The 26,499-nt window shown below is 41.7% G+C and overlaps 2 protein-coding genes across 5 annotated transcripts in view; one reads left to right on the top strand and one right to left on the bottom strand.

Moving 5' to 3' along the window:
• zgc:175214 (uncharacterized protein LOC557610 homolog) lies at nucleotides 1-13,424 on the top strand. 2 transcript variants are annotated; one of them, XM_061679194.1, is made up of 6 exons: nucleotides 1-115; nucleotides 4,719-4,872; nucleotides 8,691-8,733; nucleotides 9,069-9,110; nucleotides 9,952-10,034; nucleotides 12,363-13,424. In XM_061679194.1, exons 1-6 carry the CDS (start codon nucleotides 97-99, stop codon nucleotides 12,481-12,483), a joined length of 462 nt encoding a protein of 153 aa, XP_061535178.1. In that variant the 5' UTR covers nucleotides 1-96; the 3' UTR covers nucleotides 12,484-13,424. The 2 variants fall into 2 exon arrangements, with proteins under 2 accessions (XP_061535178.1, XP_061535177.1); XM_061679193.1 differs by having other exon boundaries at nucleotides 1-1,094; nucleotides 12,363-13,421.
• pdcd11 (programmed cell death 11) overlaps nucleotides 13,101-26,499 on the bottom strand; it is a 25,462-nt gene continuing 12,063 nt past the window's right edge. For all 3 annotated transcript variants that reach the window (XM_061679191.1, XM_061679192.1, XM_061679190.1), the window contains 18 exons: nucleotides 25,404-25,516; nucleotides 24,628-25,121; nucleotides 24,462-24,524; nucleotides 24,260-24,356; nucleotides 24,084-24,173; nucleotides 23,347-23,449; nucleotides 23,084-23,261; nucleotides 21,876-21,932; nucleotides 21,666-21,788; nucleotides 21,411-21,533; nucleotides 18,405-18,573; nucleotides 18,156-18,290; nucleotides 17,941-18,078; nucleotides 17,616-17,866; nucleotides 16,272-16,440; nucleotides 15,981-16,134; nucleotides 13,675-13,840; nucleotides 13,101-13,563 (listed from right to left, as the gene is read on the bottom strand). In XM_061679191.1, coding sequence (XP_061535175.1) covers nucleotides 13,392-13,563; nucleotides 13,675-13,840; nucleotides 15,981-16,134; nucleotides 16,272-16,440; nucleotides 17,616-17,866; nucleotides 17,941-18,078; nucleotides 18,156-18,290; nucleotides 18,405-18,573; nucleotides 21,411-21,533; nucleotides 21,666-21,788; nucleotides 21,876-21,932; nucleotides 23,084-23,261; nucleotides 23,347-23,449; nucleotides 24,084-24,173; nucleotides 24,260-24,356; nucleotides 24,462-24,524; nucleotides 24,628-25,121; nucleotides 25,404-25,516 — 2,795 coding nt within the window. In that variant the 3' untranslated portion in view covers nucleotides 13,101-13,391. The remainder of the gene's footprint in view (nucleotides 13,564-13,674; nucleotides 13,841-15,980; nucleotides 16,135-16,271; nucleotides 16,441-17,615; nucleotides 17,867-17,940; nucleotides 18,079-18,155; nucleotides 18,291-18,404; nucleotides 18,574-21,410; nucleotides 21,534-21,665; nucleotides 21,789-21,875; nucleotides 21,933-23,083; nucleotides 23,262-23,346; nucleotides 23,450-24,083; nucleotides 24,174-24,259; nucleotides 24,357-24,461; nucleotides 24,525-24,627; nucleotides 25,122-25,403; nucleotides 25,517-26,499) is intronic.

Raw genomic sequence — 26,499 nt, forward strand, 5'->3', positions numbered from 1 at the left:
CAGAGCAGAGTGCAGGAGGCGTCGGGAGGGAAAAGGCAGACTGCAGGCTCACTGTAAAAACATTCTGGACTGAAAGAGGAAGAGAAGAAGAGTGCCATGACAAAGCCAGCTGGAGGTGCGAGAGACTGACTGCTACAGATACACTCTTTGCTGACACACACCGCCTTTGTCTATTTTTTTTTTCGTCTGAAAAAGCAGATGGTCGGAGGATGAGGATCCACCTTCCCGTACAAACACACACAAACACCAGTACAGAGTGAGAAACCAACACACTCATCAGCAAAAACAGCAATGCCAGCTTTGGGGCTGTCGTATGGCGCTTTCCTCACTTTGTTTGGCCTTTGAGCGGAGCACATCTTTGACGTCTACACTGAGGTGGAATACCCTCTGCAACATCAGTGGACTGGAGGAGGAGACAGCAGAGGACATGAGAGCTGAGAAAATCCTCTGTTAAAAAAGCAGCTTTAGAGGGAGAAGACAAAGCAGACTAAAGCCAGATTATTACCTTCATTGATCGACAAATGCCATTGTGATCGGTGGATGACATTGGAGACAATCCTGCAGACGGAAAACACAAGTCAAAGAGGGTCTTTCTCTGCTTTGAGTGTAAACATTGACCGTGCTGTGGATGATGTTATGACTGCGCATGATTCACATTTTGACAACAACTTAACCCACGGTATGAGGCAAGTGACAGTCCAAGCTACACAACAAGATTTCTTTGTCTTCTCCGATGACATCAGTCATACTGGCATCCCAGAGCACATGAGGTTTTTAGACGTTGTCCAAACTCTTGTCCCAAATATCCCAATCTTAGCACAGAGTGGTTAATCCAGATTTGGGAATGCTGGGCCGCACAGACTGCTGAGCCAACAAAACCACACCTCTCAAGGATTTATGGAAATCTGAGCAAATCTGAAAAACTTAAGGCTTGTATTTTGGAGGCGCTCAGCACACAGTGACTGATCCCAGGCACCAACCACAAGTCCGAGAGTTTGGCCTCCTTTCAGGCTCAGCATTCTTCTTAAAGGGTCTGAATTTATTGCTGCTGCCCCAGGAATCAAATTTCATGCAACCATTCCAATGGTGTAACGGTAAGTCAGTGGATTTCTCTGCCATCTGTTTAATACTAAAGAGGCCCCAGCACATGCATTTTGTGTAGCTCATAACCTTAGCTTCTGCTCGGTAGTTTACGAGCTCTGCATGATGGATACAGCAAATCATTAAGGCCTTAGTTTAGTGTTTTGTGTGTGACAAACAACACTCAACATAAGCTACAATCAAGGGTGTGTTTACTTGAGTGATACAGCTATCGCAGCTGAGTATATTTATTATTCAACTGCCTCAGTCAACGTCATTGTTTTGTGCCTTGTTCAGTGATGTACATGATGTGGGCAAAAGTTGTGGGACACACCAATCAATCAATTAATCAATCATGACCCTTTTGTTCCAATCTTAGAAGGTAAATGTTGATTCTTCATATCATCTCCATAAAGACATTTTGGTCAATTCTTTGCTTCCAAATTTGTGGGTACAATTTGGGAAAGGCCATTTTGCAAGATAACTAAAGGTGTGCTTGGCAAAGTTCAGTGTTGAAGGAATTGAGAATTCATCAAAAGACTTTGGGTTGAAGCAGGAGAGAGATGAGGCAGGTCCTCTTTCAATTTCAGCATTACTGACCTCACAAAGGTTCTTCGAGATGAATGTACATTAATGCAACAGGCACACATTTGAACATGTTGTAAAAAAAGAAAAAAGAAATAGAAAAAAAAGTCTTCCTAGAAGTGTGGAAGCTGTTAAAGCTTCAAAGCAGGAACAACTCCTTATTTCATTCCATTTTTAGTTCCTGTATGGCCTGGTATCCATTTTGCACATGTAGTCCCTCTCATTAAGTTTCCCTGCCCCCTTTCGTTTTAAATCCCCCAACCTCCAGCTATATTAAATGATCAAACCTCCCACACACTGCAAGCTGTATCCATTCATTGACTCTGAAGACAGACACATGGACATTTAGAGGTTGGCAAGGAGCCTGCTTGCTGCAAATTAATAGGGTCACATGTGGCCAGTAGAAGAGGGGTTTCCGCTGCTATTGTTTTACCAAATGGCGTTTTGGTCTCGTTTTAAATATATGCCACCCCCAGCCACCTGCAACACACACATTTCTGGTCTTTCAAATGCACACAGACATACACTTCACTACACACTCCACACCTTCAACTACCACTCCCTGAGTGCTGTCAAACATGCACACACTTTACTACACTACTCTATTGAGCCTGGGGAACAGATGGTGGTGTGTTGGTGTCTGTTCACAGTGTTTGTCTACTTCACAGCCAAATAACGAGAAGCCCTACGAGGTTTAGGGTTGCCACCACTGTTCCACAACTCCAGCTCCATGGACACGTGCATGTATTTTTGACCAGGAAAAATGTTACGCCAGTTATGCAGGGATATGTGATTAAGTTTTACCATAGCGGGCATTCAGAAATTTTTGGTAAACTGATGTTGTCCGTCCATCCATCTTCTTCCACTTATCTGGGGTCAGGTCACAGGGCAGCAGTTTAAGCAGGAAAGCCCAGACTTCGTTCATTTTGTCTTTTGGGGGATCACGAGCCGATTCCATGAGGCCACTCAGGAGAATAGTCTTTCCAGCGTGTCCTGGGTCATCCACAAGGCCTCCTACCGGTGGGACGTGTTCGGAACATCTTGCCAGGAAGATCCCCAAGCCACCTCAACTGGCTTCTCTTGATGTGGAGCAGCAGTGGCTTTACTCTGAGCACCTCCTGTAAGACTGAGCTTCTCACCCTATCTATGAGGGAGAGTCCGGACACCCTGCAACGGAAACTCATTTCGGCCCCTTGTATCCGTGATCTTGTTCTTTCATAGGTGAGGGTAGGAAAGTAGATTTACTGTTAAATTGGGAGCTACGCCTTTTGGCTCAGCTCCTTCTTCACCATGACAGAGCCATCTGTCAATTTCCTACTCCATTCTTCCCTCACTTGTGAACAAGACTCTGAGATACTTGAACTCCTCCACTTGGGGCAGGATCTTGTCCGCGACCTGGAGAGGGCACCCCATCCTTTTCCAACTGAACTTTTCAAACTGCTCCTCCTGAATCTGAGATTCAACTTCCCGATGGACCCTCTTTTGCGAAACCCCTGAATAGACCCTCCGGTCTCCCTTCTTTAAAAGGGGGACCACCACCTTGGTCTGCCGAGGCAGAGGCACTGTCCTCAATGTCCATGAAATGTTGTAGAAACATGTCAACCAGGACTGCTCCACAACATCCAGAGCATTTAGGAAGTCCAGGTGGATCTCTTCCACACCCGGGGCCCTGCCACCGAGGAGATGGGATAGGAGACCCCGCCTCAGAGTCCCCAGGCTCTGCTTCCTCATGGGAAGGCTTGTCGGTGGAATTGAGGAGGTCTTCGAAGTATTCTCCCCACTGTTTCACAATATCCCGAGTTGAGGTCAGTCACGACTCATCCCCAGTATACACAGTGTTGATGGTGCACTGCTTCCCCCTCCTGAGATGCCGGCTGGTGGATCGGAATTTCTTCAAAGCTGTCCAGAATTCATTCATCATGACCTCACCGAACTCTTCCCACGCCCGAGTCTTTGCCTCAGCAACCACCAATGCTGCGTTCCGCAGTACCCGCCTTCGGAGTCCCACTGGGCAAAAAGGCTATATAGGACTCCTTCTTCAGCTTGACAGCATCCCTCACCGCTGGTCTATACCAATTGGTTTGGGAATTGCGACCACTGACCACCTTACGGCCACAGCTCCGATCATCTGCCTCAGCAATGGAGGCCCGGGACATGATCCAATCAGATTCAATGTTGCCCCCTCCCCAGGGACGTGGCCAAAGTTCTGCCGGAGGTGGGAGATGGAAGTCCTTCTTGTAAAGGACTTTGCTAGACACTCCCAGCAGGCACAGAGCTGAGGGGAAATAAGAATGCCTACACCTGCTCGGTGCCTCTCACCGGGGGCAACTCCTGAGTGGAAAAGAGTCTAACGCCTCTCAAGTGGACTGGTACCAGAGGACAAGCTATGTGTGGAGGTGAGCCCGCTTATATCTAGTCAGAACTTCTCAATCTTGTGCAATAGCTCGGGCTCCCTGCGAAAGAGTTGACATTCCACATCCCTGGAGCCAGCTTCTGTGGGCGGGATCGGACCGCCAAAGTTTCTGCCTTCGGTCACCACCCAGCTCACTTTGCAACCGACCCCCTTGGCTTCTCCCACAGATGGTGAGCTCTTGGGAAGGGGAACCCATTTTGCCTCTTCGGGCTATGCCCGGCCAGGGCCAATAGCACAGGCCCGGCCACCAGGTGATTGCCATCAAGCCCCACCTCCAGGCCTGGCTACAGAGGTGACCCCGGGTGACACGCGTCCTGGCGAGGGAAAATGCTGTTCAAATGTTGTGGTCATTATAGTGTGTCTTTGAGCCGTACTTTGTCTGGTCCCTCACCTCGTAGCTGTTTACCCTCGGTGACCGTGTTGTTACTTTTCCCCCCTAAATAAAGGACAATTCTAAAATAATGCAAATGTTTGTTTTCATCCTTCATGAATGTGAATTCTTAAAAGGCATTGTGAAATTGAATGAAGAAAACTACAATGAGAAAGGTTTTACTCAATCAGATCTAATTTTTAATTACCAATGGTAACATGACTTCCTCATGAGTCAATTACTATTTTTATTTTTATCTCTTTTTGGCAGGATGCCTGTGCAGTTTGAATTCTCTGAGCTCTGAAAACGACTGCAGCATGACGTCTGACATGTATCACCTGCCACTCAATGTGTATGTCATTGTGCTGGGCATTGGCCTCTTCGTCTTCATGCTCAGTCTCATCTTCTGCTGCTACCTTTTCAGGTCGGTACAAGGGATGAGAGCAGAGGTTGGCCTAGCCTAGTCTGAATAGCTGAAAAGGAATTGGAGAAGGGTATATGTGAGGTACAAATTGCGATATGAGAGCAATGCATTTTCAGCACATACTGTAGCTACAAAGTGCACCGCAGCACAATTTCCCTGGTTTGATGAAAGCATTACTGATCAACCTTAGGGAAGACCAGCAGTTATTGATTTCTTAAAATAATAATATTGGGGTATATGCTTTCCTTTTGTGACGATCCTTTTTTCAATTACGTATTTGATTCTTTAATTGCAGTATTTCTGTACTATAAAACAATTTATAAAAGTGGATCAAATGATGAAGTGACCAGATTTGCAGCGTTTTGGACTTCTGCAGGGTGTTTTGCAGCTTCTGGAAAATAAATAAATAAATGTGTTCCCTAAAATTGTGCTATAACTACATACTCTTACATTCATAGCCTCTTAAGAGTACGGGAGACTGGGGCTAGACGTCACACTTTTTACTCATTTATTTCTTGGAATCAATACATCATATATCAACAAAATGTGTACCAGATGAAAGACCAAAGTCTCAGGTATATATTTTGTATTTATGTCATTTTCATATTTTGTTTCAGTGCAGAGTTATAAGTAATTTAATAGAGAGTGTGAACATGTGACAGGTTGCCCCACCATTGGGTAAGTTGACTCACAGTATGGGGTAAGATGTCACACTGGATTTTGCAAGTAATAAAACAAGGACACAATTATTGTTGTTCTCTTTTTTTTAACTTGAAAGTGAACATTGAAGTCAGCACAGGAAACGTTTATCAGTAAGCTTGAAAAAGTCATTGAACAAATGTTAACATCAAATATTATGCAACATGCATTGGATTAAAATCCTTAGGAACTGCTTGCACATAAACCATGGCTCTCAGTCTCAAATGCCAGTTTTAACTGTCTTAAACTGAAAATTCAAGATTAAATTGAATTACAAAAAAAGACAGCTTTACTTCACTATGAAAATACACGTGATAACTAACCCCAAGATGACTGAGACATTTTGGCCCAAACTACAATGTTTGCCAATGCTAGCTCTAGTTTAAAGTTAGCTTAGAACAATGACTAAGGTATGACAAAAACATGCCTTAGTCTCTCCTCTAACAAGTCCACATCTATCACTGATACGATTTTTATCTGGAAGAAGCTTATGTTAAAATATACGGTTGATTAGCGCTCAGCTCACAATGTGTGATTATTTTCTAAGACAGGACACGACCCCTGACCATGTAAAGGAAGAAAACTAGTATTCTACTTTTTAGTTGCGACCTATGGTTGAGAAGATATTTGCAATGTGACGACTGACGCATATGACAACAAGCCCCGGTCTCCCTATTTTATTTATTTATGTTAACAAATAATGAGCTATTTAATACGAAAAACTTGAGCAACCTTTTGTGTGAGGAAAATTGCTAAAATTAGAGTAGCGAAAGGCTGTTCAAAAACACTCATCATATTGCATTATATTGCATTTTATTGACTACACAATTTCAAACATTTATTTATGAATACACTAACAACTAATTATATGAGTAGCATGTATAAAAGAGGGCCGTGTGCAACTATACAATCGTTATATGCTGTGGAACACAGATTCAAACTTGAAACTGGGGAACTGGGAAAGGCCTGGGGGCTAGGTTTGGCCTGCTAAAGCAAATCGAGAGCATAAACTCTGTTTTTTTTTTTTTTTATTAAATCTGTACCAAAATTGCTAATTTTCTTTACTTTCAATAACATTAAGATACAGCAAACTCTTATAGGGTTACAGAAGCCCTTTAAAAAATAAAATAAAAAAAAAAAAAATAAAAAAAAAAATCAATTCATTGATGGTTGAACAAACTATTTTCATTGACTAATGATTTCAAACGAGTTATCCATCAATTTTTGTGTAAATGTAACAATATGTTAATGAAAGTTTACATTTATATGGGGCAGCAGTGGCTCACCTGTAAGGCATTGTGATATTGAACGAAACCGATAACGAGAAACGTTTTGCTCAGTCAGATCTAATATTTAATTACCAATGGTAACATGACTTTCGGCTTTGGGGCCGAAGGGTCAGCTAGTTGGTGCAATGACAGTCTGCTTTCTAGCTACGGTTGTTGTGCTCTTGAGCAAGGTATTCCCACCCAAGAGGTACAGCACTGTTTGCGCACCGCTCACATCTCTCCTTGCATGTCTGCATGTGTGTGAGCTGGTTATGTGTGGTGTGCAACCCAAAACATATACAGCAGAGTGTGAGTTTGAATTTTACTTTGAGGGATTATAATGATAAATTGAAATAATAATTAAAAATAATAATTAAATCGGGCTTCACGTTCATAATGAAGAAAACCTTATAAGTACAATGTAACCCAGGACAAAAATGAGTTTCACGCCCTTACTCTACAAGCTCTATAATTAGTGATATAGTGTAGGTGTGTAAATTTTGGTCTACGTTGCTAGAGTAGATGCATGCCCAGTACTATTTTATAGTGGGCACTTGAACACAATGTTCAAAAATCGTCTCTATCGCTTATCTCTTTAGCTATGGACACTTAATTATGTGTTTTATGTTGTTAATATATATTTTTATTTTATTGTAGGTATATTTTAAACAAAGGACAATTGAAAAATGACCCATTCTTTGAAAACTCAATTTGATGTAAAATAACTCACAGCTATCCATTAACTGTCAACAACCAGCCATGTTATTTTTTGCCACGGACCAACATGGGGTGTTGATTGCTATGTAGCCAATCAAGTTTTCTCTCATGTATCTGATTGGAGCACTGAAGTCCCCCTCCCAAATCTCCACAGACTTCCAAAGGGGCAACCAAATCAAGGACAATACACAGCAGGACTACGAAGGGCGTAACAGGGAGAACAGACATGATTATTCTAAGGACCCTAGAAATTACAAATATTTTCAATTTGCAGCATTGAAGTGGTGGGTCTCAATGTGAGATTTTTTCATGGGGTCCCAGTGCATAAGTGCAAATAATAGGGCTTGGACTCGCCCTGTACATCCTGATTCGTTATTCCTGTCGACAGTAACGAATGACTTCCGAATTAGAAGCAAATCATTACTCCTTGTGCTATTCCGAAATAAAGACGTCATAGTGCAACAAATGAAAAAAATCAAATTGATTATCATGAATATGCGTACGGCTCGTCAGGGTCAGCTATCGGACGCCTCGTTCCGCGTAGATCTCGCTCAAGGGCTATATACCTTTGCTATTTGCTTTTGGGATGCATGATCCACTGCAAGAATGAACTACAGTTGCGCACATGCACAGAAACTAGGCGCAGCAAGTCAAAATGGCGTCAGCCATAAACACAGGGTATAAATCGTGAAATAATTTGTTTTGTTTTTTTAATAAATGCAGCGCAGCAGCAGTTGCAGCTCTTGTCCGAATAAAGTAGCCTAGGTAGTATGATATTCTAAGATCCGTTCTGATTCGAGTCAGAAAACTTGAATTCAAATTCGTTGCACCGCTACAGTCATTTATGCACAGACTTAGTAACTAACAATCGACATTTTCTCTGATGGACCTGGTTTTCCCCAAACAGATTTCTAAAATAATGTCACTCAGCTCGTAACTTGTGAGCATCGTCATGTGACACATTTGCCCCAGAGCCGAGAGCGCAAACCACATTTCTAGACGCGGCCTTTTGCCTTAGGTTGGAGGTTCCTCACTTAAAATGAGGTCGTCATTCTGTGCTCGAGAATGTCTTACCACAATCGTTTTCTCCATAGCATTAATGTGCGTATTTTCTGCTGTTTCTGCCTCACTCAGGTTGAAACAACAAGGAACGAGGGAGCAGTTCAGCTACAACGAGGTATGCCACTCGCTGCAGTAGCCGCATGTGTAACGCCACACTCTGAGGCAGCCTCTAAATCCTACCACAGCATGTGAAGCTTTTTTTTTTTTTTTTTTTTTTTTTTTTTCTTCATTCAGCCTAGCAACATAACACCAGCTTCCAGGCGAGGGTACACTTGAATGCTACAATTCTGAAGCTAATATTAGACTAGTTTTTCTATGCATCAAACAGAGGAGTAACACGAGGTTCGTCATATTAGGATATATGGCCCATATGAAGTACTTCTATTTATGCTAGTGCTGACATGATAGTAAACTACATGTTCATCCATCCATATCCATTTTCCACTGTAGGTGGTGCTGAAGGGAGCAAGTAAGAAACTCAGCCTTCTTGGAGTAAGTCATTTTGTTTTATACAGCTTTTACATGTGATTTACATTTGCCGCATTAGAACAGATTCCAAACCATGTGTTTTGACACATTAGTGTGTCATGAGATAGCAGGTGTTTCGCGGGAAATTACACACTTTCACTTCATTGGTCTGAAAATGTCTCTCTAATTATGTATGTGCCATATAGTGAAAGAAAGAACCGTTAAGTTTTCCCACTAGATGGTAGAAGGTAAATAATTAACCTGTGTATCCACTTTTTGTGATATTTTTGTCTGCAATTTTTCAAAAATAAATAATGTGCCTGAAATGGCTCAAAGGTTGGGAAACATTGCAGAAGAGCCTGTGTGGAATGCGCTCCATGTTTCTTCCTTACTCTTTACAAAGCAGGTTGAGCTATGTATTCTAACATACTGGCAGAGTTCAATCCTCCGATGAAATTCACCTGTCCATGTCCTCGAAATCTCTTTCTTCCATGGCAAATGCATACTAAGTGCCTTCAATTGGCAGAATTTAGGACTGCTAAGAATACGTGTGCTTATTATAGACACACCATAAGAGTACTCTTCTCTGTTTTCTGTCTTATAAATGGCTGCCTTTAAATCTTCCAAAGGCAGAGGTGGATGGAGGGGGGGGGGGGGGGAATAGTTTTTGAAGGGGAAAAAAATGTACATGACTACAAAAAGAACAATTCCTGAATAATACCTTATTTTATGCACTGAAACATGAGTATATTCAACATCAAACAATTAAGGACATTTCTTTTTGTTTTGAAAGATGTAGGCCTTTTATGAAATACACAATGATGCAAAATACGGCCTCACCTCATTGCTGTTCTGGTTTTGGCAGCAAACCTGTGCAGTGTGTCTGGAAGAATTCAGGACCAGAGACGAACTGGGAGTGTGCCCATGCTCACATGCATTTCACAAGAAGTGAGTGTTGTTCATCTGGAAACTAACACTACTTTCCAATACCTTTGCAATTTTATGTCAGAAGATCTGTAACGCTCCCACTCGTCCAATAAAAGTAATTGTGGGGGAGAAAAAAATATAAAACTGTAATAATCCTTAGTATTATCACATCACTTGGGATTTTTAAGTACCCAAAAAAGTATAGGGTCTCTTCTCATAATGCATCACTATTATACAAGAAAACTAGACATAGTGTGTAGTTGGACTACATGCTATGCAAGACATTACTGATAAAAACCATTACGTTGCTAAAATTTGACTCCAGCTACTTTAACAATTGTACGTGACAATCAGAGCTTTGACCTAAGCTACATTGAACATGTGTCAGGCACTATTTTGGAGGACCCTTCATTAGGTACACCTGAGTTAATAAAATTCATTCAATGCAAATGTGGTCATTCGCAATATAGAACGTGATCCGTTTTGCGAATGACCACGTTCGGCCCCAATTTACCCCAAATCATAAGACACTTGCTTTTGTATGCATGCATGGTTTTAATCCTTTCCAATTCTGCAAATTAATATAAAACATTTATTTATTATTTTTAAAATTATTATGGCTAACAGGGTAGAAAGGAGTGCAACAGGGTGGAAAGCGAAAGGAGGACCCTATCCCAACATTGACACTTTGAATTTCATCAATTTTGTTCAGAACAGTGAACATTAATTGAGAATACAGAACATTCAAAAGATTAACAAACACACTGCAGTATATCTCCTTCCCCAAACATCACAACAGAAACACATTTTGTGAGCCTCAGGGAATACACTGTTAAAGGGGAAGATTGTTACATACTGTTGATAATGTTAAACCTAAAGCTAAAAAGTAAACCTAACAGGGTAGAATGTATTTCAGTGAATCAGGCATTGCTCTTTGATTCATCAAATTTTAGCTATCTAGTACTCACAATTTTTTTTTTTTACTTTAGTATAAGCAGCACCCTAATGGTCAAAAGTTTTAGAACACCCCGATCTTGCATTTTTCTTTTTAATTGAAATTCATCCAGTTAATTTTCTCACTGTACTCTAAAAGGAAAGCACAGAACAAATAAACGATTAAAGTTACAAAGAAATAATGGATTCAATATGTGAAGTCAAATGTATTCTTGAACTTTTGCCTCATTAAAGCAGCTTCCTTATACGTTGGCCGACAGGGGTAAACACACTGCAAACGGTCATAAACTGCATAGCAGGGATGACGCAAGACGTAAAACGCACAAGCACATAAAACTGCAAAAGAAAAATACTGCAATTTAAAAATGCTGCAAAGAAAGAAAACAACAGCAAAATAAAAATGCTGCAAACACAACAAAACACATACAAATCCAAAACAACTGCAAGAGAGAAATGCAGCAAGTTCACGCCACAAATCGAAGGTCCGCCATGCCACTAGGGGGCGTGACCTACGGGACGGACCAGTTCTGTGAGACCAGAGGCCCCACGTGTATGTATAGGTAACTACGACACGCCCATTTTGAGCTGCATGCCGACGGTGACACTAAACTAGGGAGGTCAACGTCCTCAGCCCATTCCACATGTGTAGACGGCGAGAAAAACAAAAGACAAAGGATGCCGGGACATTATGCTGCATTTTTTTGTGTGTTTTTTTATCAAATGTTGCGTATTGATAGCGTACGCTTTGGCGTTGAAAAAATAAACAGTAACCGTAATGAAAGTCAGTTGAGAATTGAGCAAGTTCCGACTAATTTCAGTGTCCATGCATTGCCTTCTATGGGAACGACGACCTCCCCAACGGCCATGTTGGCACGACGTTTGGTCGTGCTGCTACAGGGCGCTGGCGTATCTAGCATCTCTAAAAGTCACCCCCTGGTCTCACAGGACTGGTCCGTCCTGGAGGTCGCGCCCCTTAGTGGCCTGGGAGATTTCCGTTGCGTAGCGTGAACGTGCATAATTTCTCTCGCAGTTGTTGTGGGATTGGGGTTTTTAATTTTATGTGTTTGCAGCATTTCTCTCTTGCAGTTGGTTTGGCATTTGTGGGTTTTTTCCTTTGCTGTTGTTTTCCTGTGAGTGCAGCATTTTTTATTTTTATCTTGCAGCATGTGTCTTTTGCTGTTGTTTTCTATGAGTGCAGCATTTTGTTTTAAATTATTTATTTCAAAGTATGAAAAGCCCTTGATGGACACGACAAGGGCACCGATAGCCAGGAATGACCCAGGTATATCAGCTCCAACACAGCGTACATTTAAATGTATCAGGTTTCTGTGTATTGCTCAAAATTAAAATGGCTCCTCATTCGAGCTATTGTAAAAACTGTTTCCACCCCTTCAGGTGCCTGCTAAAGTGGCTGGAGATCCGCAGCGTGTGCCCAATGTGCAACAAACCCATCTTGCGACTCCACACAGATCCCCCGCAGGGTGCCGAGGGTCCTATGGAGCCAGAGGAGGTGTGAGGCTGGGAGAAATGAAACCAGACTTCTCTTACAAAGCAACACAACCATTTAAATACAACTAGAGATGATCATCTCACAGGCAATGCCGTTTATGATCCCAAGTGGCTGTGTTGCCGCTGACCTTTGAGCAATATTCTTAGGTGGGACTTGGATATTGACAGATGCAAAAAATGATTTGGTAGGGTAAGGAGATTGGGAGGGGAGGGTGTGGGGCGCGGCTGTATAAATGAGACATTTCCATTACATTGGTTTGCTCAACAACAACCCAACTGGGCACAGTATAACAACTGGAGCAGTACTGATACCTCTACCATCTCAGGGGTGTTACCAATCCAGCCAGCACAAACCACATCAGTCACACCGTAACCCACACATGCATATTACAATCAATTCTGCCACTGTGTAGGTGAAAAACTCAAGCAGTCACGAGGTAGCCACGCCCTCTGGATGACATCACGACCAGCATAAAGGATATAAGTAGGCCGTTTTTTCAGATGTGTACCAGGAATGTTCCTTTGAAAAGAGGATAGAAACTAGCCTGTATGTCCTGGACTTAAATGTTTCCCAATATATATTGTTATTTTGTATTTGTTGCTTTTAAATAAAATGTCATGTCATGTATTGTAATGATAGTAAATTTATTGAGTAATGGCAACGCTACAACAATTAATTACTCTCAACATAGGTAAAAGTCATTTCGAGAGTGTACATTAAATTCTTAATTCTGGTTGGCCATAATCAGATTGATAGATGAATACATACATTTTAAAAAAGTTTGTTTGAGTCTTCAAGTTCTTCAAGCATCCACTTGAGTAAAAAAGCAAACTCTTCATGAAGAATATGTTAGTATTATGTAGATGCAAGTATAGAAAGTCCACACCAAACGTATGCAAGAACGTGTTTGGTTTCTAGCAGGCGGCATCAGTGCCTTTGCCTTCCACAAACTCCACGGCCTTTTCTTTTACAGCCCGGATGCTCTGTGGTGTACCGTGCTTCTTCTCGTACTCAAGGTAGCGCTTGAAGAAGAACTTGATTTTCTTCACTGACACACTCAGGTGGATCACACGATCAAAGATGGCCCTGCGTGATAACATGAATATGACTATATGCATGCAACAAGCTTTCTTAACCGGTTCAGAAATCAAGAAAAGAACTGATTGAAATGTTTAGGTAGTCAAAAAGTGTCCTCACCGGACTTCCTTCTGTGATCCATGTTTGATCATGAGGTCGATGAAAACGGACCAGAGGTCTGTGCGTTTTGGGTAGCTTGTCAGGATTTTGTCAAACATTGTGCGACCCTTTTCTGTGTTTCCATAGCGAAACTCCAGTTGGGAAAACTTTGCGATCACATCCACACCTGATGACAAATTACAATGCTTAAAAAATGGTCCATGTTATGCAACTGTAGCAGACAATAACACAAATGAGGCATACCTACGCAGTCTAATAAAATCTAACAGAAAAGCTCTGTAAATATGAACTGTCAGAAGTATTAATTTAATCATATTATTGTGGCTGTAATTTTCATAGGTGTAGCAGTGGAAAGGTGACCAAAATATTACACAACCTGGTATTTAACACGAGACCATCTAACATCATAACATGCTTTCTTAAATGCACTTTTTCCAGTTCAGTGAGGTCTAAACATTTTACCATAAATTTGAGGTGCAGGTGATGAATATACAGTTCCTCACAATAGTGAGTACACATCCCACATTTTTGTAAGTATTTTAATATCTCTTTTCAGAGGATAACACTGACGTAATTAACTACTAAAGTAGTTTGTGTCCAGTCTTTTTTTTTTTTTGGGGTGTTCTCACTTTTGGGCTGTATCTATCAAGCTATATAGCTATATATGCCACACCTGTGAGGTGGGATGGATTATCTCGACAAAGGAGAAATGCTCACAGATTTGTGAACAATATTTGAGGGAAATGGCCTTTTGTGTATGTCGAAAAGATTTTAGATCTTTGAGTCCAGCTCATGAAAAATGGGAGCAAAAACAAGTGTTTATATTTTTCTTCACTGTATATATTATACAAAAACACACGCACACACCAAAAACACACACGTATGTGCCAAAAAAAATTAATGGAGGGAAAGTCCATTTATTTCAATAATTTGTTTCAAAAATTAAAACGTTATATTAGCTCTCCACACACAAAGTGAAATATTTCAAGCCTTTGTTTCAATTTTGATGATTATGTCAGAAAGACAAAAACAAGTACTTAATAATAACACACAAGTACACAAGTACCTCAGTACTTTGTTGGGCCTCCTTTTGCATTAATTCCAGCATCTAGGCGGCGTGGCATGGAGGTGATCAGCCTCTGGAACAGTTCAGGTGTTATTGTTGCCCGAGTTGCTTTGATATTGGCCTTCAGATCATTTGCATTTCGGGGTTTCTGTTCCCTCGTCTTCCTCTTGACAGTACCCCATTAATTTTCAATGAGGTCCAAGTCACACGAGTTTGCCGGCCAATCAAGTACTGTTATTCCATGGCTATTAAACCAGGTATTGGTAGTTTTGGCTTTGTGGGCAGGTGCCAAATGCTGCAAAAATTTCCTGGTAGACAGCTGCGTTGAGTGTGGACTTGATAAAAGACAATGGACCCACACCAGCAAATGACATGGCTCCCCAAACCATTACTGACTGTGGAAACTTCACAATGGACTTTAAGAAGCTTGACCTTTGTGATTCTCCAGTTTTCCTCCAGACTCTGGGGCCTTAATTTCCAAATGAAATGCTGAATTGACTTTCATCTGAAATAAGAACTTGGGACCACTGGGCAATAGACCAGTACTTTTTCTCCTTAGCCGAGCAGCGACGCTTCTGAAGTTTTGGTTCAGGCGTGGCTTAAGACATGGACTTCTACAGCTGTAGCCCATGTCATGCAGACGTCTGTATGTGGTGGTTCTTGATGCACTGACATCAGCCTCATTCCACTCTTTATGAAGCCCCCCCCGATTTCTGAACCGCCGTTGCTTGACAATCCTCTCAAGACTGCGGTCATCCCTGTCACTTGTGCACCTTTTTTCGACCATATTTTCCACTTCCTCTTAACACTCTGTTAATGTACTTTGATACAGCGCTCTGTGAGCATCCAGCTCCTTTTTCAATTTCTTTTTGAGACCTTTTCTCCTTATGGATAGTGTCAATGATGGTTTTCGGCACAACTGTGAAGTCAGCAGTCTTCCCCATGATACTGAAGCCTACTAAGACAGACTGAGACCATTTAAAGGCTGAGGAAAACCTCTACAGGCGTTTTGCTTTAATTTGCTGAAAGATTGGGACACAGGTAGCCTATAATGTTGAACTTTGTCATGATATTCTAATTTTGTGAAATACTGTATGTTTTTTTTCTCTTTCTGCCATAATCATCAAAATTGAAAAAAATAAAGGTTTGAAATATTTGACTGTGTGTGGTTAACTAATATCAGTTTCACATACACGTACACATACACTGATAGCAAAACTCTATCGGCCACTTTACTCACTTTCTTTGGATGGTACACTTTTAAGCGCCCTTTGCAGGAGAGCGCTGGCAGCGTCACTCTGGCCCTGCTGAAGGAGGAAGGTACCATAGCTCAGCCAGACCGCTTTGTTTTGACGGAAACGCTTCACCATTGACTTATACAGGTTCTCTGCCTCCTGATCCAAATACAAAGAGAGAGAGAGAGAGAGACACACAGTGTTCAGGTCAAGAAACAAATGCTTTACTGATGCTTTTATTGAGTCGTCGTTAGTACTGCTTCAATGTTTACAAACTCTTAGTAGGTAATTAATACCTTGATCTTGTCAGATTTGGAGTAGATGTCAGCCAGCTGCTGATAGACGGGCATGGGCTCACAAAACTGGAGGGCTTGCTCAAACACTTTCTTGAGGCGCTCCTGGGTCCCGTACATATTCTCCAAGTTTAGTCGGGCCACCCACACATTCAGCTTTTCCTGCTCCTCTCTGGACATAAAAGAAGTAGGATTTTAACAAGAAAACAACAGCTGAACATTAAGACTTATCACCACATTAGCATCTGTGAAGAGAAATGCCAGAGCAACAAGCATGACCCATTTTAGCCATTTTATCATAAGCCAGAAAAGGTTAAAGTACTTAGTAGTGAATTGTTCAGATACAGCTTCAAATTCTTATTCATCATCTCAGTTGGCCAGATTTTTGGGGTCGGGCTTAAAAACTAGCCTGTGACGACAGTGCGCCGGGGCATAAACTTTCTAACATGAGGCCCTCCTCCGCTTTATAAACACCAAGCAACCTTATTCCATGCAGTGGCCATTTGGCGGAATTGCTACTTCCTCATTCATTATAACTTGAACCAGTATAGCATGCAATTGGCCAATAAACTATGCCCACAACTCTAAAAATTACACCTTCCCTGAATTGTAATGTGCTTTTTGTTATTTGGGCTACACCTTGCGGCCCCTTGCCAGTGGTTAGAGAAGGAGGTGCTGGAGGTAAGGCACAACAGCGTTATGGCCGCTTATGGCCCACAGAAAGTCGTTGTCCCGCTGTATTTCAAAGGAGGGAAAATTGGCCTGGCAGCGCGGCTTATGGTCAGAGGCTGCTTCTTTGCAGTCTGTGAGAGCGTGTACAATGTTCATCGCTGTCAATTCTCCTCACCCCACTGAGGAAAAGGCACATATTTGACTGACAGCTGAAGTTCCGGGGAGGTGGGGTTTGCAGAGCATTCAGCGGCACACCCACGGCATGTGCAAGCTGAAAGCATGTCTCAATTCTTGATCATTTTGAAGCCTGATTTCACATTGTCATTTTTTTTTATTCATTCATTGTCTGGCTGGTTAACAAGACTTTTCTGTGATGTGTCAAATTTACAATAATTTTTTTTTTGTCTGTTAGGTTTTACTTTAAATTCTGGTCAAAGCGCAACAACAGCAAAGGTGACAAGCCTAGGGGAATTGTAAGATTAGACCAAGAGTGGTGTTAAAAAAAATATTAAAATTGTCCCAAAAAAGGAGAAAATGATGTCATAAGAAGACAAGCTGAAATAAAAAAAATAAAACACATCAGTAATGAAAACAGTTTTCCTTCCCAAATCTTACCTTTGCCAGAGGAAAATGGACAAAATAGCAAAAGTCTGTGTCGACATTGTCTAATCTTACCTGAAAGAAATGGTTTTAAGAGCCCTTTCTGCCACAGCACGGGCCTGCTCAATCTGGGTGGCCTGCAAGTGGTGAGCCATGTACTGAAGCCAGAGCAGCGAGCTATTGGGAGAGGCCAAGAGCAGGCGCTCAAACGCTGCTGCATCCTGCGGCCTGAGCTGAGGGTCCATCAACTCCATCTCCCGCTGCATCAAGGCTTTCTCCGCCATCTTTTTTTCCTGCTCAAGCTCATGCCGAGACTTCTTCTGAGACTGACGAGGAAAGAAGAAATGAGACAAATGGTGGAAGTGGCAACAGTAAATACAAAACAAAACTCTTGGCTCACCTTGTTGCTTTCATCTTGGTCCTCTCCATCACTCGAGTCTGCATGATTGTTTGCTGAAGCAGGCTTCAATGACCTCAAGCCAAGATCCCAGGAGAAACCCGCCGCAATCTGCAGTCTGAAAGGACTCGAACTAGAAACCTGCTGGGAGACATTTACTTATTTATGCATGTTATTATGTTATGTTAAACAAAACCAATCTTAATTGTTTTGCTTACGTTTACAGCGACAGATTTGGTGCATTTGTCTTCCTGATCTTCTTCCTCTCTGAAGAACACATCAAGCCCACTGTCACTGTCTTGAAGGTTTGTTTTCTTCTTTTTCTTCTTTGGGGCCTCCGACTCTTTTTGTTTCTGTAATATTACCAAGGTTAAAGCAGCCCAGCATGCATAGCATTTATGTTAACAGACAGACCAAAGGATAAATGCCGAGGATCTATGCTGAAATGTTTTCAACTGTTTTGTTACCTCTTCACTGTCAGACAGTGAGCGTTTTTTCTTCTTTTCAAGGTTGTACTTCTTTTTCTCCTCTCCCAAGAGACGTAGCGGCAGATGGAGGGATTCTGGAAGGATGTCTGGCTTCCCAGTCTCCACGGTGAGCAGGGAGAGGTCAACTAAATTCTCTTTTCTGTCGATTCTGAAGAACAAGAACAGAGAGGTTCTGCGGTGTTGTCTTGCACGAGCTGTGGTGTACATTGCGCAAAACAAAGGCACTGGGCCTCACTGACTAATAAATGCGTAGAAATGTTCTTACTATGCGCACATGTTGAGCATATATGCAAAATCACCATCATATTCGTGACACGTGCATACTGACCAATTTTCTTTGCCCTACTATACGCAAGTTACTGATTTCAGAATTCATTCTATATGATGAACTCATGCCAGCGTCTCTACCTAAGTCGACCCCCATTTCCATATAAAAGGATTTCTGTCCTTCGCATGGGCTCACCACCTATGGGAGGGGCCATAGGGGTCGGGTGCAGTGTGAGCTGGGCGGCAGGGACCTTGGCAATCTGATCCCCCCGACTACATAAGTTCGCTCTAGGGACGTGGAACGTCACTTCTCAGGCGGGGAAGGAGCCCGAGCTGGTGTGTGAGGTTGAGAAGTTCCGACTAGATATAATCGGGCTCGCCTCCACACACAGCTTGGGCTCTGGTACCAGTCTCTCTTCCACTCTGGAGTTGCCAAGGTTGAGACGCGCCGAGCAGGTGTGGGTATACTTATTGCCCCCCGGCTCGGTGCCTGTACGTTGCGGTTCACCCCGGTGGACGAGAGGGTAGCCTCCAACTGCCTTCGGGTGGGGGGGGTGGGTCAAGACTGTTGTTTGTGTCTATGCACCAAACAGCAGTACCTTTTTGGAGTCCTTGGAGCACCAAACAGCAGTACCTTTTTGGAGTCCTTGGAGGGGGTGCTGGAGAGCGCTCCCGCTGAGGACTCCATCGTTCCGCTGGGGGACTTCAATGCTCATGTGGGAAATGACAGTGAGACCTGGAAGTGCGTGATTGGGAAGAACGGCTCCCCCGAGCAGTGTTCTGTTATTTGACTTCTGTGCTCATCAAGGATTGTCCATAACGAACACCATGTTCAAGTATAACGGTGTCCACATGCTCTTGGCACCAGGACACCGTAGGCCGCTGTTCGATGATCGACTTTGTGGTCGCGTCATTGAACTTGCGGCCGCATGTCTTGGACACTCGGGTGAAGAGAGGGGCAGAGCTGTCAACTGATCACAACCTGGTGGTGTGTTGGCTCCGATGGTGGGGGAAGATGCCGGTCCAACCTGGCACGCCCAAACGTATCGTGAGGGTCTGCTGGGAATGTCTGGCAGAATCCCCTGTCAGACCTCAGATAAGTGGAAGAAAATGGATGGATGGATGGATGGAGGATGTCTGTCAGACGCATCTAACTCAATGTATCAACCTTTAAAGTCACAAAAATAATAAATATAGCCTACAAAAGAGGCATTTGTGGTTGCTAAAGTTCAATGACAGAAACTTCATGAGACATATGCCAATCGGGGTACGTCACAATTCAACCTTGCGAGCGGCGGTGAGTACGTTAACTTCATGTGATTTATTGAATGATTTTATTTACTTGTTGATATGTCTAGTCTATGTTTTAAGTCACCCGCCAAGGGACTACCAATGTAAATTAGCTGTATGCTAACTTTGGCACATTTACACAAGTATTGTACTGGTGTTCATTAATGTGCATTGTCACTTTTAAATAAATGTTTAAAAATGGGGGAAAAAAATCTATTTATGTCACATTTGCACATGCAAATCACAGGAAAATATATAAATCAGATTATCGTAGGGATTAGAAAGAAAACTGAAGCATTTGGAGGGGAAAAAAAATAAAAAAATTAGGAAATGCAAGCAGTACAATCGCATTTCTTGCTCAGTGAGTGACAACAACCACAGACAGCCAGCGGGACACACTTACACACACAGTACATGCGCATATTGTACAAGCACTTAAACAGAACAAGGGTAAAAGTAATGAACAGTGTCCTTTTCACAGTTATTAGTCAACTCAGCAAATTCCAAAAGAGTGAGGCGTTATCGTTAAACGTATTATTGTTTTGTATAAATGACTGTACAGTTCCAATACCTTGTGCATCTTGGGTCAAAGATGTCTGTCTGTTTTTTCGAAAGCTTATCCATTATTTGTGCATAGGCATGGGTCTGAGGTTCTCTATGTGTTCGCAGAGTACGAACATATTGATGAATCACAGATTTGTGCGTCAAACGTGCATGCGCACGATTCAAGCGCAAATCTGTGCGTACGCACGATCAGTGAATGAGGTCCAATATGTTGACTGTAAATGGGCTTTCACTTGTATAGTGCTTTTCTACCTTCGAGGTACTCAAAACGGTTTGACATTGTACTGTATTGTAGCATGTCTCACGGTACCATCAAACCCAATTTATTATAATTTTAATGTGTGACAAGATTCACTCCCTGGACAACTCATCCAATACAGGTGTGTAATCTATCCATCCACTTTTATACTCCTTTTCCTCATTAGGGCCGCTGGTAAGTTGGAGCCTATACCAGCTGACTGACTGGGCGAGAAGTGGGGTACACCCTAGATTGGTCACCAGCCAGTTTCAGGGCACATTTAGACAAGCATTCACATCTAAGGACACGTTAGGGTCTTCAATAAACCTAACATGCATGTTTTTGGAACGGCGGAGGAAGCAGGTGTACCCAGACAATACCCACATAAGCACAGAGAGAACATGCAAACTCTGCACAGAAAGGGAAGAGCCTGGATTTAAACCCCCAACCTCAGAACTGTGAGGCAGATGTGCTAACCACTTTTTCACTATGCCTCCATGTGTAATCTAAGATAAAAGTTATCAAAAGCAATGTTTAATTGTGATTAAGTGACGGACAGGTTTTATTAGCAAATGTATTGTAATACTAGTATGCAGTGTGTGTATCTGATGATTTTACCATTTTACCTGATGATTTTTGTGGTGAGCAGAGTGCTGGGGGGCAGATGATTACAGAGGACACTGTGGTTGTTAACAAAGTACTTGGTGGACTGCTGAAGCTGGGCTCTTCCAGTGATGCCGTTTGACAACCTGGAAGAAAAAGTCAGGCTTTCATTCAGCGATGACATGACACATTTTAAGTACGCTCGCTGCAGTTTCCCATGCTAGTGTTGAAGCCGGTGCAATTATATTAACAAGGGAGGTAGGGAACCACCGACTTGCCTTATAAAGACCCCTTGCTCACTGACAGACTTGACATAGCCTCTGATTAACTGGCCTTCTTGCAGATTGTTTAAGGACAAAACCTCTGTGTCTTTTGCTGGCTTGGCCTGCTGTGGGTTCAACCTAGAAAAGAGGAACATCAACAGCAAAAATAAGATCGAAAGTTCCAAACAGACCAACATTTTTGCGTGTATCTCTCAGATATCATACCTTGATGGTCGTAGAGATAACTGCCACTTGCCATTTTCACTGCCTATAAGATAACACCTGTGATAAAAAGGATATAATTCGATTTGGCAGATTAAAACATGAGTGTACAGTGCTTACCAAAAGTATACCCAATATAAGGTTTATGTCATAGCGGCCCTTTGTTAACAGCCTTGGTACAAAAATCAGTTTCTGTAATGCTTAATTAACCAGCATACAGAATCTCCATCCATCAATCTGTTTTCCATACCCCTTATCCTCATTAGTGTCACGGGTGTGCTGGAGCCTATCCCGGCTGACTTTGGGCAAGAAGCAGCGCACACCCCAGACTGGTTGCCAAACAATCGCAGGGCACACATAGACAAGCAAGCGTTCACATGCACATTCACAGCTAAGGGCAATTTTAGAGTAGGGCTGCCCGTTTCGAATATTTTTAGAATCGATTAATTATTCCATCAATTAATCGAATAAAAAAATATTTTGCACCAAATTTGATTCCCAACTCATTTTTCTCATACTTATGTTTATTAACTAAATATTGTTGTATTTGGTATTATTTAATGACTAAACAAAACAAACAACAATTAGGCAATAATCACACGAGTGTGTTGTACTCGTCAGCCTTTTTGAAGCTGAGAGCTACTTCTTGAGTACTGATTAAGGTATCAGAAAATAGGGAAAAATATTTAACATTTTCTTTGAATACAAAAACAGATGTTTGCTTCGGTGTTATTTTGATTAAACTATCTGTCTGCTTTCAAGAAGGACTACGGAAATTAGTTATTTACAGTTGAAAGGCTGAAATCAGAGGATTACGGTAAGTCATTTTAAGTAAAACAATGGCTTTAAATGATTAATCACTTATCAAAATAGGTGTTGATTAATTTGATAATTGATTAGCTGCCGATTAATCGTTTAATTGTTTCACCTCTAATTTAGTCTTCAATCAACCTTACATGTTTTTGGAAACCGAACTACCCATAGAAAACCCAAGCAAGCATGAGAAGAACATGCAAAGTCCACAAACGATCACAGATTCGAACCCTTAACATCAAAACAGTGAGGCGAACGTGCTAACCACTTGTCAGATCTCTTTAACCAAAATTATATTTTAATGTTGAAATACAATTACTGTTATCCATACATTTTCAAATGTACTGGTGAAATAAATTTGTTAAACACTATTTACTGTAGTTGGGGCATTCACTGACCTAAGCAGCTGATCCTTGCTGAATGCTGCCAACGGGTTGGGCTTGTATGCATCGGCAAGGTCAGTGATGGCCACAGTTCCCACGCAACCAAATGGAAGCTTGACCACAAGGCCGAGGTGCGGCAGCATGCTAGTCACCACTCCCAAAGTGATACCGTCTGCCTCCAATTCATGAACACCTTTTAAAACAAAAACATGCAGCAGTTAGAAAGCCTTTTGTCATCAAATATAGAATTGAATAATAATCATGTGCGCTCCTCTTACCTGTGAGTGACAGTAACAGTCGCTGAGGCTTGAGACTCACTTCAACCACTTTAGCTTTGACAGCCTGGCCAAGTTTGTACAACTTCTCTGGGCGGCTGGAATCCTCAATTATGAGAAAGCAAGCAATATTAGGGCAGAGTCCACATGAACAGTTTTTGTCTTGTCTCAATTGTATCGTGTCACAATTTGTGCTATATCTTTATAATGGCTGGTTTTAATTGTATGTTTACAGTTTCCTTGACGACAGAGTACTATATATTCTAGTGTAACAGTCAAAAAGAAGTAGAGTATGTTTATGGATTATAGCACCACCTGCTGCTTAGCTGTGCACTTGACAGTCGGCAAAAGCATTATAGTATGTGCCAGATTTCATATACAGTGGACCCCTGCATACTCCCGGTTCGGCACTCGCGGATCCACCTATTCGCAGATTTTTATTCCAATTCTTTTTTTAATTCTTTAATTTTTGGGGGGTGGGTTTTTCTTTTTGTTTTTTTCTTTTGGGCGGAACCATCCCTGAAAACACTTTAGGTTTATCCCTACTCATTCAATAATTTGTGGTGTTTAGAAAAAGATTATTATACATTTATCCGCAGATTCCATGGTCCACTGTAATGATACTGGCGACAGAGACGTTTTTGTTGTTGTTTTATACCCCCAAGTGGGATTTTTCTTATTCCAAATGTGAAAAAAAAAAAAAGTATTTTCCGCTTATCAATAATGTTGGAGGAACTTACTTTCAGATCAGTAATCATGGCTAGCAGTTCCACTGTCCCTGAGAGAGAAAAAGTCGTGGTGACCTCCAAACTCTTCCTCTCAGGATGATACTGAAGACAATCACAAAAGTACTCATAGACCTCAGCTCTGCTTTGCAGCAGACAATATCAGGTGCAAGACTGTAACCTCAACCTACCTTTGAAACAAAACAGGTAATTTCCTCTCCAACCTTGTAAGTGTTCAGTTTCTGTACAGCTGTAACCGACTTGAGCTCTAATTTCACATCCAGTTTGCTATGGAGAAAGATTGTGTAGCTGTAAAATGTGAACGACTGGGAAGGCAACCTCGCTCCCCCAAAAAACATCCAATTAAATATAGTCATGATCAGTCACAATTACCTGGGTATTAGTGTGAGATCTGGGAAGGTGTATGTGTATCCTGGGCGGGAAATGGGTAAGACTCTAAAGAAAACAAACAAAAGATGATTTACATTCTGAAATGAAAAATCTTTGAACAACTTTGGGTAATCTAAATATTGGTGAGGACAAAATAGGTAGCAGTCACTTGTTAGTGGTGGCTTCACGTCCTCCAATGACCCTGCAGGTGACCACACTGCCCACTTTAACTGAAGACGTGGGGAAGGATCCTGGTGACACTTCTGTAGCCTCCATTACCTCAGACACATGCACATAGCCTGTGCTTCCATCCTCAAGTATGACCTGAATGATGGTAGGCTTCACTGTCTGTACTTTACCCTTCACAATTTCTCCAAACCGGTAACCAGTGTCAGAATCAGTCTGGTTTTCTGAATGAGTGCGCAGTCGTTTGGGTAGAGTACGCTTCCATGACACTAGAGGGAGCCCTTGCAGTTGCTCACAGCTGGATTCAACAACCTCAATTGCCAAATACATCCCTGCCTTCAGCTCTGATAGGATGACCTCATTGAGGTGGTTTCGTGTTTGGATGACCGTCAGCTGAGCAGTGTCCTCCACTGAGATGATGGCTAGGTCTTTATCGATGTGCTGCAAAATTGCAGAGTACTTGCTCTCTTCTGTCAGCTGTAAACACACGCGCACGGACACTGTGGTGAATGCTTACATTTTCACACAATGATTATGATGGTTGGGGTCCACATTAGAAGATGATACTTTTCTTCATACATAAATTATATTATCTCCTCCGTATCAGCATCAATGGAAGAAAGTGGTCTGAAACTAAAGCTTTGTGCTTCAGAAAATAAGGAGACATTACATTCTTCTGGAATACAGAGTAGAAATACACATCCAGACTTCCACTTCTTCAGTATCTAATAAGTATGAAAGTAAGACAAAGTAACCTACCATTTTCTTTTTTGTAACCAATTTGGAAAGGAGGGACACATGGACAGTAGTAGACAGGATGTCAACATAAAGGATAACTGCAATAACCTTTTGTCCTGGGGTCAACTGAAACCCTGCAGCAAAGAGAGCGACAGATGATCAATATGTAACATACCTTTTCTCCGCAGCGTTCAACATTTTAGTGAGTGTAACAGTTCAAATGTAGCTATTTTTTCTGGTAAAGATCATGATCCAGGACAGTGAAATATCAACTGGTGGGACCCATTCAGTGTGGGTCGCTGAGGAAGGAAGCAAAACAAAACAAAACCAAAAAAACAGAAGAATGACCCAAGATATTTAAAATGAGGATTTTTCTATATTGAGAATGAAAAGAACAGAAATTCCAGTGAGTGGGCGTGTGCCGTTTATGAAATTTGCGCTGTTTATATATTTTACAGTATTTATGCTTATACATGCACTTGTCATGTACTCTCCTCATTTTGTAGAGAATAGAGATATAAATTAAATACATTTTGTGCCGTTATCCATTTTGTTGTTTGTAATTTTTCTATTTCATAACGTTTGACTTTTATACATGAAGTTGTCATGTTCCTTCTCAATGCAATGAATGTTCTCCATTTATTTTGTGTACAATTTTTTGTTATTTAGTTTTTACCTTTCTCCTCAGTTCATTAATGTCAGAAAGGCAATTTGCACATGTAGAATTTTGCTTGGTCTGACTTTTATAAAAGTGGATCCCGACCTAAGCCCCTTTCACTACATAGTATCAACATGAGTTGTCGCAGCTGTACTTGTTATTGGCACATTTCCACTTTCCAAGGTACTGCAAAGTACATTTGATTGTAGGTTGCCAGTTCTAGTACGGGTGACGTAAACCACCAGTTCATCGGTCAAGCAGATTTGTGAATGCCGTTTCCTTGTCGAGCTTAGAAGTATAGCAACATTTGAGGACATGCAGTTAGAAATAGAGAATTTGTTGACAGTAGACTGAATGCTTGGTCCGAGTGCACATGATAGATGTTGCTTTTACTTTTGTTGGAATCCAGTCTGCCAACTTAGCTTTTTGTTCTTAATCATGCTCTCTTGCTTTCTTGTT

The sequence above is a fragment of the Phycodurus eques genome, chromosome 6 (assembly GCF_024500275.1).
Source record: "Phycodurus eques isolate BA_2022a chromosome 6, UOR_Pequ_1.1, whole genome shotgun sequence".
In the NCBI taxonomy this organism is placed as follows: Eukaryota; Metazoa; Chordata; class Actinopteri; order Syngnathiformes; family Syngnathidae; genus Phycodurus; species Phycodurus eques.

What these genes read in the sequence shown, in the direction of transcription:
- zgc:175214 (XM_061679193.1), top strand. Translation starts at nt 1,070, where the DNA reads ATGCAACCATTCCAATGGTGTAACG. An exon ending in ACCATTCCAATGGTGTAACG is followed by an intron (nt 1,095 to 4,718) that starts GTAAGTCAGTGG and finishes TCTTTTTGGCAG; the next exon opens with GATGCCTGTGCAGTTTGAAT. An exon ending in AGCAGTTCAGCTACAACGAG is followed by an intron (nt 8,734 to 9,068) that starts GTATGCCACTCG and finishes TTTCCACTGTAG; the next exon opens with GTGGTGCTGAAGGGAGCAAG.